This window comes from Rousettus aegyptiacus, unplaced genomic scaffold (genome assembly GCF_014176215.1).
Source record: "Rousettus aegyptiacus isolate mRouAeg1 unplaced genomic scaffold, mRouAeg1.p scaffold_m13_p_14, whole genome shotgun sequence".
Classification (NCBI taxonomy): Eukaryota; Metazoa; Chordata; class Mammalia; order Chiroptera; family Pteropodidae; genus Rousettus; species Rousettus aegyptiacus.
In genome coordinates, this window is record NW_023416289.1 from 6,792,097 (window position 1) to 6,806,705 (window position 14,609).

The 14,609-nt window shown below is 41.1% G+C and overlaps 1 protein-coding gene across 1 annotated transcript in view; it reads left to right on the forward strand.

Moving 5' to 3' along the window:
• Nucleotides 1-14,609, forward strand: part of LPCAT2 (lysophosphatidylcholine acyltransferase 2) — a 54,891-nt gene that overhangs the window by 15,056 nt on the left and 25,226 nt on the right. The window contains exons 7-10 of the mRNA XM_016124085.2: nt 645-679; nt 3,617-3,671; nt 10,940-11,022; nt 13,639-13,764. Coding sequence (XP_015979571.2) covers nt 645-679; nt 3,617-3,671; nt 10,940-11,022; nt 13,639-13,764 — 299 coding nt within the window. The remainder of the gene's footprint in view (nt 1-644; nt 680-3,616; nt 3,672-10,939; nt 11,023-13,638; nt 13,765-14,609) is intronic.

Genomic DNA, 14,609 nt, shown 5'->3' on the forward strand with positions numbered 1-14,609 from the left:
CGCCATTTCCCTAGGGCCACGTTTTCGGAGGACGTTTTGGTTCTGAGAGGACATTTACATAAAATTGACATAAAAAGACAAGGTGTAGTTATTATTATGTTATTTCATATTAAGAGTTATTGATCAGCTTTTGAGTCAGTGGCTCGTTTCTCAGCCGTGGACATCCATAATTAAAAATTTACGATCTGTCAAACTTCTTCTCATTGGACTTTTCTGCCTGTGGGTTTGCATTTGTCACCTGTTCAAATTCTTTCACTATGTATTATTTTAATCTTTTCTCCCACATAACCCTATTTTTTTGGGAGGGGGGGATGGTAGACTAACATATTCTGGTTTTACAAGCAAATTATCCATAATATTGTTCATATTATGAGAAAAATATGTAAGCATGCACAATTCAGAGCACCTTAATTCCATAAAAAGATAGATGCTTACATATGGGAGACAGATCTTTGCCATGTAGATCATGATCCAAGAATGCATAGGTCACTAATGTTTAGCAATGATACGCTTGTTTTACTTTTCAATGTATCGCTTTTCGTTCAGAAAGGAAATACATGAACACCAACATTAAAGTAAGGTTTTTGTGTTGTGTGGTATTTTTTTTCTCCAAACTAACAGTTTGAATACTTTTGTTATTGTAGGATACTGTGACTTGGACCTGGCAAGGATATACGTTGTAAGTCACATATCTATTATTTATATAAATTTTACTCCAGCGAAGAAAAAAAAACCTAATTTTTAAAAAGCCTTGCTTTTGTAAAAGTAAAGATTTCTAATCAGATCCTTAAATCTTGTAACCGATAAGTCTCCGTAGAGATCATAACTGTCCTGCCTATTAAGCCTGTGTCTCCCACATGCAAAACTGTAGTTTTCTGTCATGTTCTAATGGATCATAAGTGTTTACCTACCGATTCTTAAGAAACGTCTGAGTGACCTCGTTGGCATAGCACTAACCTTTAATTTTGTCGTTTCATTTCCATTGCAGATTTAGCATTGTCTAGCATCTTCATCATTGTTACATTATAGTGGTTTAAGCAGTCCAGAGCAGTTTAGTCAGACGGCCCAAAATAGTCATGATGCATTTGACCTGAGTTGAGAAAAACAGCTAACCAAGATTTCAGTTCCGTTCTGGAATGTTAAAAACAGAGGGCTCAGCAGTTTCTGAAAATCCTTAAGAGAGGAAAAGATTACAGTTTCACTATTAGACAATCGGAACTGAAATAAGCCTTTAAATAAAGCGGAACATGTAGACTCTTACTTTCTCTGCAGAAGCCTGTGACATTCTGGTGAGAACCCCGTGAAACACCTGGATTGAGGACTTTGCCAGGGGTTTTCCCAGTAATGCCTTTTGATACTGTTACACACAGAATTCAGATGACATTGTTGATAGATAGGTGACAACTACTTGGAAATATTTAAAAGAAAATCATCGTTTGCCTCAGGTACACTGAACTTCCTTAGATACCATTTAGACGGTCCAAGCAACTTCTAAAGTCAGATTTTTTCCCCCCACATACTTATTTCCTCCATTTCGTGTGTATGAATTGCTTTGAAATAATAAATTTAAATCATAATAGGTAACTCATGGGCCAGTTACAGTTTATTAGCTCGTGAGACATTTATGTTCCTCTTATGCTTCAGTCCTTGGGAGTTGAAGTTAAGGAAATGAATGACACCAAAAATAAATTGTAAAGGCTGTCTAGACGTTCTGTTATCTTTAATGCTTCAGGAAATTAATTTATTCATGGCTCGACTGGTTTGGAATGACTGGTTTGCAGCTTTTACACAAGGGAAAATTAGGAGAAACAAGTAGAATAAGAGCATTTTAGAAAAAGAGATGCCTAAAAATTGGGTGAAACATGTATTTATATTTCCTAATATTCGTCATCCTTGGGGCCTTTACAAGTTAATTTCCTTAAAGAGATTGTGGAGATTGTGACTTTTGGGTTCATTGTTCAGTAAATAAGACCTTTTTTTTTTTTTTTTTTTTTTTTTGGTTTTGCAGGAACCCACATAGATGTGAAGGTCAAATAAGAGGAAGCTTTACTAGAAGGGTGAGATCAGGGTCAGAAAACGGAGGGCTTTAGTCAATCTAGCCTTCTAACTTGGGAGTATGTGTGTGATAAAGGGAAAAAGGAAATCGAGTTCAGAAAAGAAAGGGAGGAAAAAAATATTTTCAGAGTTAAAGATTTCTTAGGATGTATAAACACAGAGTCTTCAGAAGGTATCACTTCACTGTTCCCAGATGCCACATCACGCTTACCTATGGGAACTCAGTTAGTTCCACCCCTATCTTCCGATCTACATTGTGATCTGTTTAGCACTGTGTCTGTTCTATAAATCAGTTGTCTCGACTGCTCTTGTTCCAAAGGCTACTCTAGATGGATTCTAAGGAAGAAATCCTTCACCAAAGCAGATATCCTCAGAGAGAGGAGCGATACACCTAGGGAATGAACTTGGAGATGGGGAAGTTTCGGGAAAGCTGTTTTGTGTCGGTCACAGAAGTGTTATTTGGTTTGTGTGTAGTCTGGACAACGCCGGCTTAACGAGGTCTCAGGAGTGGTTTTATTTATTTATTTTTTTATGCCATTCAGAATGTTCAGAACAGAATTAGCTATTCAAGTCACTGAATTCCAAAGCTCAATTTAAATTATTAAAGCATAATTTCTTTTATGGTTTGCCTTTGTTTGCTTGGGGTTAATAGGAAAAGATCTTTTCCCCTTCAGATGGAAGGGCTAAGGACTGATACTTATATTAACAATTTATAATTAATTATGGAATTAGTGAAGCTATTTCCTAACTTCCTTCTTTAACTAAATTCTTTGTTTAAATTCCTAAGTTTTTTTTTTGTCTTAAGTAAGCCTCTCCAAGTAATTTTTACAGATAAATCATATTTTAACTTCTTAATAGCAAAAAGAGGTTTGTTGTTTTCATAAACATGTGGTTGAATCCACTCTGCCAGATTTCTGGGTCATCTGTCTAAATGAGGCTAAATAAATCCCACAGAAATCTTATCCAGAGAGTCTAAATATATACCAGAAAGCTGCAAGTTGGAGCAACTATTTCAAAAATTGTCTTCGAGAAGGTAGGTTATAACCACTTTAAAGGAAAGCCTTTGTCTAGCTTTACAATGAAATTTGAGAATCTTCAGAAAATTTCCTCGTAACAAAAACATTTATTAGTAACTCAGACAATTATGGTTAAGTTTCTACTTTTAAGAAAGGCCCACTGATTTTGTTTTTTAAATATCCGAAAAGCGTTTCGTATGATATGTTCTACTTAGGAGCTTCCCTATAAACACATCTACGCGCTTTCAAACGTGGCCTCGGATTATCTCACGAGAGGTTTAGGCCTATGAGTCTGACTCGTCGAAGAGACTTCAAATCTGAGGTTTCGTCTGCTGAGCTGTGGCTCTGACTCACAAATATATATATGGTGACTGAACTTCTGAATGTTAAGAACAGTTGTCTAAGCCCGAGAAGTGTTGTAGCTGCCATGTGGCATTTTTAAACAGAAAACACAGGGTGCTGTGTGTCAGGAAAGGATTGTTGAGTAATGTTAGACGATGCTTATAATTACTGTATGAAGGGGACCTTCTCTTTTTTCTCTTCAGCCTTCAGCTTTTTGTTCTTACTTGCTGCCAGCCCTTCACAAAGGTGGAAGTTGAGGTAAGTCACTCAAAATAGAGCCACGAGACTTGCAATTTGGCCTTTCCTTTTGTTTTCAAATTCTTGTCTAGAGAGACCAGACGTGCACAGGTGGGATATTTAACCCACGGTCTTTGAAATAAGCCCTGTGTGAAAATCGTGTATCTAAACCCAGGCTATCAGATCTAGCCCTTCGAATTGTATCAGGCAACCCCTCTTAACTTCTGGGAACTTCAAACCTATAACCAGCCAGGCCGGCCAGATTCGAATCACCTGTTCTGACCTTTCTGGTCCCAAGTTGAATGATGCACCTTCACATTGTGACACAAGGGGCCGCAGAGGCCGATGGAGCCCTGCACTCCTTGAAGGGTGGGGTCCGTGCAAGCCGAAGTGCTGCTTAGGGTCACAGGAGAGGCGCAGAGGTCAGGCCCTCACGTTGGGAATCCCGCTGCACATGGAGGGGCTGAGGCCACATCCAGGAAGCAGTTCCTGGCACGCCCCAGGTCAATCTCTTGGTTTGAGCTGTAGGGGCAGGTGGGGAGTGGGCGAGTAAGTAGATCATTCTGAACATTCTGACCAGATGGTGAACACACCAAGGGTTGGTTCTGGAACTTTTCTTAGTTTCTAGGACTCATGTGGAATGGCCCCTCGAATTCAGAATTTAGTTAGTTCCAGTGACACCTGCAGGTAGCCTCTGAAGAGAGAGGGTCAGATAGTATCTAGATGTGCTGCTCCTTCCTCTAAATTTACCCCTTTCCAGCTAAAATAAGATCTAGCGATGGATGTGGACATGCACCTGGAACCATACTTTTTCTGTAGCACATGTGTCAGTGGTCAAAGTGCGTGACAACAGGTGTGCAAATTCCTCAGTATTTTTTTTTTTTTTTTTTTGCCCTGATCACCGTTACCATGTTTCCTTTACATGTCGTGGCTGGCTGGCTTTCTTTTTTTTTCTCCCTTTCTTTCTTTCTCTCTCTCTCCCCGTCCTCCCTCCCTCCCTCCCTCCCTTCCTTCCTACCTTCCTTCTTTTCAATTACAATTCTTATACTTGTTTGAATAATATTTTCTGGCAAAGAAAACAATGTAATTTTTTGTCCAATAACCTCATTAAACAAAATAGCTTTCAAACAGTTTAAAATACCCGAATCAGTGGGGATTTGACGCTTTAGAATTGTGTGGTATGGGGCAAGAGGGTAGGGACTCGTGAACTTCAAATTTGGTATTCTTTTTTCATTTTCTGTATTTTAGTTTTGTGATCCCATCTTTCACCCAGGGGACTCCTAACAACTATCTTATTTTTGAATATTTAATCCCCCACCGTTTAGATCTAACTGAAAACTGGATCGCAGCATCCCTTCGGACACTAAGTCTGTCCACATCCTGGCTCAAGACTGTCGGGAGCTGGCACCGCCTCTGAGGCACCAGCTTCCGTACCGTGTCAGAGGGGGCCACCTCTGCTGCCCCACGTGCGGCTCAGTTAGAAGTCACAGCCCATTTAGCTGCACCAATTTCAGTTGTCTGGATTGTTCAGAAGCACCTTTCTCTCTTTCCTTCATCTCTAAAATTGATGGAAATCCTAGATATTGTTTCCGACACGTATTTTTAGAACTTCTTGAATATTAATTAGGTAGACCTAATTCAGTATGTGTTATTCGAGAATATGGCATTAGCTTTATGGTCTAAAATGAACTTGGAGTGGATTACTAGACACTTGTTATGAGTCACTGCTTATCTGAGTGTGTTGACTGCTGTACCCTTTGGTTTCCCAAGTCTCCCATCATTAATGAGGATCATCACACTCTTTAATTTCCAAAATCATTGGCTATCTAAAAATCTAGAGAATGTAATATGGAGAAATATTTCTTTTTCTCCTCTCCGCACTCCCTCTCTGCATCCCAGACATAGAGACTTAGATTTGAAAAGCTTAATATTTTTTTTTTTTGACTGTTTGATCTTACGATTCAGTAAGTTCCCAACTGCATGCCCTGTGTAATTGGTCTTCTGGCACCTTTGAGCAGTGAGGCCATGTGCGTCTACAGAATGGTTCTGAAATTATCCTTCGAATCAGAATGTGGCACAGTGGACATGCTTGGTCTTTTAGCGATACCCTTTATTGGCCAGGTACTTCACAAGGATGCCTTAATAAGCGTATGGTCCAAGGGTACAGGCAATGGGATGGCTAGGAGGAAACGTCCCAAAGTATGACATAAATTGAGAGCCTGCTGGTTTATCTCAGGGGAGAGGATACAACGAAGTCAGACCGTGTAGCACCTTGCGGGCAGCAGCTAGATTATGATGGAACGTGTGTTCACATTGACTCACAGTTTCCTTCTTCACAGGCCATACCTCGGTTTGCATTCAAAGCCCGTTGACTTTAAAACCACCCATTACGTTATAAATACATCAATATGTTTTGTCTGTAGCCATCCAGACGTATTTTGCTTTAGGAAAATCCCTTCGACAAGCTCATGGTGAGCTTCTAGTAGTGGCTAGCATCAGACCTACAATACTTTATGGTAGACAATTCATTGCCTTAAGTGATAGAAAGGGATTTTTTTTTTCCCACTAAAATTTTGTTCTGAAATAGGAAAGGATTGTAATTGATAACACCTGTAGATTTATGTCCCTTTCAAAATCTCCAAAGAGCTAATTAATTAGGGAAGGTTCAGATACATTTATGTAGTTTATATAAATATCCAAATGCTCTGAAATGATTTGTAGTTTTGAATCGAAAATGAGCCTTGTAGAAAACCTCCAGGAAACACATACACACACATCATGAATGTACTCGTTCTGACAAAGCTTATTTTTTCTGGAACCTGGTAGAATTCTGGAGTTGCTAAGTAGTGGGAGCGGAGAACTGGAGCGTTATAAAGAGTGTTCACAGTGGTTTCTGTTTCAGTTTTGCTCTGACCTACCTGTCTGTGCTTAAGCAAATTAGTTAAACCACCCCAAGCCCGTGTCCTTCCTGGTCAGAGGGAGAGAGCATGTATTTTATAGGGTCGTGAGGATTTTAAAAGGTTACTTATGTGCCGGCACGTGGGAAGTGTCCAGGAAGCATTAACTTCGATCTCCCTTATCGTCTAGATTTTTCTGTTCTTTTGGAAAAGAAGTAGCACATGTCGTTCACGAGCACCTTCCTTGTTCTGCATTTTCTCTTTTTGAAGACTTAAAAGAACTACAACTGCGCATTTGTTAAGAAAGCCCTGTTCAAATTCTTCTCTGTTACTTGGGAAAAAAAATAAGATTGTATATTCATCAATCTTTCACCTTCTCCTAATCATATATTTAGGAGGAAGGAATATGCTCCATGGGGTCAGGAGACAGTGAATAAACCAGTTATGCTGGGACTAAGAATTCAAATAAAGGGAGGGCTGCGGATTACAGATGGCCTTTAATACTAGGCCGGGGAATCTGGGCTTTGTCTTGTGTGCAGTCTAAGGCCCAAGGGGAGGAAGGAGGCTCTGGGGCCAAATGCGCACACAGGTGTTGGTGTGGGAAACACGTCCGTTAGTCTGTTCCTCATCTGGGACAGGAGGACGTAGCCTCAGCACGGTGAGGGAACAGAGGACATGGAAGAGAGGAGGGCAGTGAACCGGCCCCAGGCGAGCGGACAAGGGCATTACAGAAGTTCACACGGGCTGTTCCAGGGGAGGAAGGGCCCCTCCCCGCACCTAGGCTCCATAGCTGGGTCTGTGAAATAAAGTGACAGTACATGGATTCACAAGGGAGACGTATACAGATTTATTAATTTTTCATATTTTTTGCGCACAAGGACATCACAGAGAACAAAAAGTCAATCCTTTTGTCTGAGAGTTCACAAACCATCTTAAAAGAGGAAAGAGAGGGAGCATATAGGCCACTTAGGGGGGAGGAAATGATTTTTAGAAAAGACAAACGGGCCCTTGGGAGACTAGAGGAGCGATATGGGAGCGTGGGGTAGAGTTGGGGTGTGATGTCAACTGCTAGTCTCCTATCCTCTGATAGGAGTCAGTCCCCCTGTCGGACGACTCTCCCCGGGAAGGGATTTATGACAATCCAGTTCCTTTTGGAGGGTCTGTCTTTTGGCGGATGAGGGGGTTCAGAGAAAGCCTCCCCCTGGATTTGCCATTGTCCAAGTGCCTTCAGCTCAGAAGGATCAATATGCCCAAGCGGCGTATTTTGGAGTCGTGTGTCCTGAATTCCTTCACCGTCCTCTTCCTAAAAGTCGGAAGTGGAGTGCAGTTGAGACAAGAGTGAACTTGCAACCTGAGAAGCGTAGATCGTGTCAAAACAGTATAATATGGCAGCAGCGGATCAGAAAGGGCCGTAAAAGGGCTGCCAGGCATCCGTGAGCCGCCGTTTAAGTTAAGTAACTCGATCTTCACCCATCAATAGACATTGAGGAAACAAGACTCTGTATTAAAACACGTTTCGTTTTCTTAATAAACGAGGATCTTCAGCAAACGGGAAGCAAACGAAAAACTGGTTTTATATTTTGAGGTGGTCCGGTCACCTTTGGGTGGGGAGATAACACAGTTTTCAAGCAGCTCTGAGGAGTTCACGTGGATTTGTGGTGGCCCCGGGCAATGAGGTTTCGTACCTTTCCTTTTAGCACCTCTAATAGGAGTGGGACGGCAGGATCAGGATTGGCGATCGAGGGTTTGCACTTGGCACCGTGTCGTGGCAGACAGGAGAGGATCTAGGTGACAAAGGCCATGTGGAAATAGGCAGATGTCGCAGGAGGGGCTAGGGAAAGAGGGGTGAGCGGGTCCTGGGCGTGACCATCAGGTTCTCGTAGACTGCATCGGGGTAGGTTAGTGGGGGAGTAAACACTTGTGGACGATGAGGAGAAACTGCTGGAGAACTCGTCACGGGAGGAGATCAGAGTCATTTATTCATTTCCACGGCTGAAATGTTGTCGAGAAGCAGATCCGTGGCCCGAGGAAGGGGCTGTGAAATCAGGATACCAGACGGACTTCAGCGTGGCTACCGGGTATGATGAGAGAAGAGGAAGGTGGAAAGGAAAACTGGGGGTCCCGAAGCCACTGGGATAGAGAGATGTGTCTCAGGGGACAGTCATAGATAAGGGCCGTCCTGTTCTTTCTCACATAAAGGGTACGTTCGTGCCAAGAGCCTTGAATGGCTTTGTAAAAAAATGGAAATGTGATAAGGAGGGCAAGGTCTTATCCAAGGAGAGGTGACTTTTTATTAGAATTTCTATTGAATTGCGACTCAGGAGACATGAGTGTCGAATCCAGACTTTTAATTATTTTGTGTTCTCAGTGGGATGTTTTTCCTCAGGAATAAAATGCCACGCCAGTATGAGAGTTATTAAAAATCATTTTATGGAAAATATTACCCACACAAAAAAGAACTGAACCCATCATAATTCATTGTATTATGTTTGGTTAATTTATTTTTTAGAGGTCTCAGTATGTTTTCTTATGACCTACAAATTAAGTGTATTATAAATGATCATTTGGCTTTTTTAAGAAATGAAGAATTATATGGCAATTTAAAACTTTAATTTCTTTACGATTTTATGAACATTGATTTTAACATGCTTTTCTTCCTTGGATTTCATGCTAAGCAAATATAAGAGATTTTACTAGAACGGGATGGAGGGAATTTTTAGAAATATTTCTTCACCAAGATAGTTTGTTGCTCTGGATATATAAGTAATGCGGGGACCCCTGGTGGCGTAATTTATTAAGAATAAACTAAGAATAACTAGATACTAAGTAGAAAGCTAGATAGAGAATTCCAGCTGGGCAGGACCTTAGAGGTTATCTAGTCAAACTTTTCCATTTGACAAGAGAGGGCGCCGAGGCCCATAAGGCTAAGTGACTTTTTTGGGATCATGCAGCAGAGCCAAGGCAACAAGTGCTATTTCTGCAGTATGCAACCGTCCCCTTGGAGAGGATGTCAGTCAAATAAATGTGAAACATAAAATCACAATGCACGTGATTCTATGCTTCCTATCCATTGTATTCTAAAAATGCCACTTGCATCCATACTCTTCTCTACATCTTCTCTTCCTCGATTCTTGGTCTTCTCATCTCTCGAAGGGCAATTGCAGATGCCCCCGGGGTTCCCCCTGCTCTTAATGGCTCCCTCTTTGGTTTATCCACTCCCTACTAACTCGCCGCTCAAAAACTTGGACTCGGTCTTGTCACCTCCTTGCTCAGACTTCCTCTCTGAGTCACCACTGCCCACAGGCTTCTTAGCATGACTAACGAGACTTGAAAACAGATCCGCATGAGATCAGAAAGAGTGTTATTTATACACATCTTTCTTCTTCTTCCAAACTGTTACCTTGCCACTTGTGTGTGGTTTTAGCTATATTGTTTAACCCCTTCTAGCCACCTGCTTCTATTATAGAAATGGTAGAACTTGCTTCAAGGAATTAAGAGAGTCAATCATATAGAGCCCCTAATGTGAAGTGCTCCGCACACAGTAGGTGCTTAATGGATGGTAGCTGTTATTGGTGGGCTTGGCTCATTGTCATAAATTTCTACCCCACTGCATGGAGGGCAGGGACTTCGTCGTCATGCCTTCAAGGCTTAGTGCCGTGCCTGGCACGTGGTAGGTGCCTGAGCAGTATTCGTGGAATGGAAATGAACCATAGGATCTTGAGCAAGTCATAGTAGGTGCTCAAAAAATATGCTATGACTTAAATATGGCGCCAAAACCTTGTTAATATTAGAAAAGTATACATAAAAATAGGGGCAGTAGGAATGAGGCATCACAAAATATCAATCGAAGGAAAAAGTAACATGTTACATGATAAGGCAAAATATGGAGGAAAAGCTAGACGAGCAGACGAAATGACGTAACACAAATTTCGATCAAATGATAAAAATACAGTTGGTGTAAGAATGGATAGAGAAGATTATAAAAGGCAAAATACTATTAATAATAACGTTTTCACACAAGGGGGAGGACTGGTAGAGAATGCAACTCTGAGAATAAGATCTTAGTCGCTACGGCTTCGTAACTTCCAGAATTCCAGACATTGGCTCGTTTTGTCCTGAGCCCAACCAAGGAGGTAGGTGACCAAAGTCCTCCTTTCAGAGTCAGGGAGACAGTTCTGGAAAGTTAAAGGACAAACTAGGTAACACGCAGGAAGACCCAGGGCTGGAGACAGCTCTCCCGAACCAAGAACCAAGCTCTTTTCATTAGATTGTATAACCTGTGTGTTAGAAAGACATTTTTAATATAATGAGCGATCACTTATAAATCGATGTTTTTAACGTTTAATGTCAGAGACCAACCAATTGTTACAGAAAGGTGTCTTCGTCTTTCAGTTTATGCCCGTTCAAGCACCGAATGATGAAGAAAAACGTGATCCTGTCCTTTTTGCCAGTAGAGTCCGGAACCTGATGGCAGAGTAAGTTTCTGTGTGTCTGATCATAATCGCTAGATAGTTTGAACATTATTAATAAATGACATTTAACATAGTTCTAAGGTTGGCTTTTTCTTTCTGAGGGCCTCATTCTTCAACTTATTTCAGGAAGTCAAATAATGTGCCCGGGAATGCGGTCAGTGTGACCATCTATAAGTGCTTTCCTAGCCGCAGCCCAAAACTAAGAGAAATGTGTCTTGGCTGGAACGGAGGTGGAGAGGGTACAATAACCAGAAGAGACCAGCCCGCGCCTTCCACAGGGTGGACTCCCCCCAGCCGGCCGTCGCCAGCAGACAGAGCCTCATGACGGTCCCAGCGGGTCCTGCTGAAGCCCGCCTTCTGTCCCCTCAGTCTCTGTGTCGCTGCCGGGGCCGTGGGGTTCAAAGGCCGTCATGATTAAAGCACCAAAGAGGAGGACGTGTGCCAGGGAACATAGTCGATGCAAAGAAAAGCGAAAGTCACCCCGTTAGGGGGCGACTCTGGATTGAGGGCTTAGAAATTGCCAAACATAAGGTAGTAGATATTTTCTTACACTTAAGAGAGTTTCCACTGGCCACTATCGTGACGAAATAGATCACCTCTCATCAATGCAAGAATGTGTGTGATGCTGCCCCACCCAGCCGCGGGGGGTGTGTGCTAACTCCCCAGGGACCGCCGCCCACAGTTCATTGGTAGGTTTAGAGCTAAGAGGCCAGAGGTATTTATTCTCTTAGTGAAAACTCAGCAAGAACTGTGAACTTAGCTTCACAGCAGAATCTGGCTTTATAGCAAGCACGAACATATATATTTATGTGTATACACACATATGTTAGAATAGGTATTCATATATATAAACACGTATCTATTTATATTAATGTTCCACAGCAGGATCACTCTATTTTCAAAAAAGAATAAATGTTTAACAAAAAAAAAATTGTTATGTGTACCTAGGTGTGCTTATTTTATCTTGTTTCTAGTTCAGCTACAGTTGGCTTGTATATATATTTTTTCTTTTTTTCATTATGTTTTCTTACCAGCTTATGTCCAAAAGTTAGGGACAAAGGTAAGTATTAGGAATTGTGAGAATTTTTATCAGATATTTCGACTTCCCAAAATGTGCCGAAAAGCAGAGGAGGGATTTATTTATTTAAAGCAGACATTTTCCAAATTTGGAGGCACGGAGGTCTGAGGGCCTCCGATAAAAATAAGAAGACCTCCATCAGCTGCCCAACCTTGGACGACTTGCCCCCAAGATGTCCCCAAGGTGGCCTTTCCTCACACGTAAAGTGGGAATTGGAATCCTCGTCGTTCTCATGGTTTTGAGACACTAGTGGGAGAGTAAATGATAAAGGCCTTTGAAAATGGTGAGGACGAGGCCGACGTACATACCCAGCATTTACCAAGTGCCGTGCTGGGCCCTCTGTGTGCCGTGGGTCATATCATCTTCACGGCGACTCCGTGAGGCAAGTGAGGGGACTGAGATTCAGAGGGGCCGGTCGTTCGCCCAGGATCAAGCTGGAAGTGGGGGTCTGGGCAGGGACTCAAGCCCACCTGTTCTGTCCCCGAGCTCTTAATTGTTACGCTCAACTGATTGTTAAAAATCCTGGAAATAGTTTTAATTTTTATTTTCCTTCTTATGGATTCTTTTCCCTAAATATTTATTAATCAAAAACACCTAGTTGTTGATAGAAAAAAATGCTTTGCTCTTATTGCATTCTTTGAAAATTTAATGTTCTTAATAATTCAACAAAATCAAATATAGCTGAAGAGATAATTTTATGATTTTCACTGAATATTTGTGAATAAAAATTTAGTGAAGAGGGATCTTTAGCGGATGATTTTATGTATTGCCCAGACTTTCTTCTTGGTACTCAGTATTTTTTAAAGTTCGTGTGTGTGTGTGTGTGTGTGTGTGTGTACATATATATGTATTTTTTCCCCCAAAATCTATTTCACTATTATTAAATCTCTGAGATGGAGGGAGGTAGTATGGGTTATGCTCTCCTTCGAGGATGGAAAGATGTTTAGGTTTAGAAGAAATATGAGCTTATTATCAGTTTTCTTCTGTATTTTTAGGTGATTGCTATGTAGCAAGAAGGCGATGTTCAACTTTAAAAGACAAAAAACGCAGATGGCTAGCAATTAAGATTGTTCCCTTATAATATGTACAGATGCCGTTTACCTGTCTGACGGGCTCTTCCGCAGGCATTCCTGGTTTGTCTTTAGCATGACCCTGCGGAGTAGCGGAGTAACTATTCTATGTACAGACGAGAACAGTGAAGCCTAGGTTAAGTGCCTAAAGGTCCACCACTAGGACTGTCTTCTCATTACTGTCCATGAGACTGAAGCTGACTGTTGTTGTCGTTAACGGCAGTGAAAACAGAAAGCATGAATGGTCAGCTGACAGAAGCCTGCAGACATAAAGATATTGTGTCTGCGTAGCAAGCCCGTGAAGAAGTAAAGAAACACGTCTCTTTGGCAATAAAAAGCCAAAGCTACTGGCTTAATAAAAAGTAGGAAATCCTTTTCCATGTACTATTATTGTTTGTTGACAGGCTTGGGTCTAATGAAAAGTCATTACTTTTAAAAAAAAATTTTAGTTTGCTTTTTTAATGCTTTCAGAGCTCTGGGAATTCCAGTGACAGATCACACCTACGAAGATTGTAGATTGATGATTTCGGCAGGACAGCTAACACTGCCTATGGAAGCTGGGCTGGTGGAATTTACCAAAATTAGCCGGAAACTGAAGTGAGTATATTTTTAAATTACTAACTTTCACAAAAGTTTCTAAAAGCAATCTGAATTCTCGTATGTTGATTTTCTCTGATTCCATTAATTCTCAAGCTCTGGTGTTTATTAGGGAAGCCAGGGTTGTGACCTTATCTCCCATTTAGTTCATCTAGTTTTATTTTTTCAAGAACAGTTAACTCGAAAATATGTGTATTGGTCACAGGAGACCAAGAAATGGTAAATGTGGGTGAACACAGATGCCTCCCTACTGAGAAATGGCTCGGAGTGGTTTGTCTGTCCTGCTACATTTTTGCAAGAAAGATAGCATAATTAGACAATACCGGCCTGTGGTGGTCAGAACCTCTCTTGTGAAATACGAATTGACTTGGAAAGTAGCAATCCTGACCATCATTAATTTTAAATACTTATCCTAGATCTACCTTTTCTTTCTGGGCACGTAATTTTTTTTTCTTTAAAGGGGGAAAAAAAAAACATTCCTTTGTGCTTTTCTGATCAAGTTTAAACCATTTAGAACATTCCTTTGAACGATCTGGTATGAAAGGCGTAACCCCCAGATCCCCCGTTGTTATAGTTCATTCTGTTTTCACCCCTATTAGCGATTTGCAGGATTTCTTGATTTAATAGATCCTGGCATCCTCCTGGGGAGGGAGCTCCAGAACCAGTCACTGTATTAAAATTCAGTATTAAAAAATTACATTTCGATAACTGATACAGCAAATATTCTCTATATCTTCTACATAAAATGTTTGGATGTTATGTTCATAATATTCTTAGAGATCTGAAAGGTTTAGATAGTCTCTGAAATGGGATACAGAAACAGTATCCGTTAAGTAACATGTTTA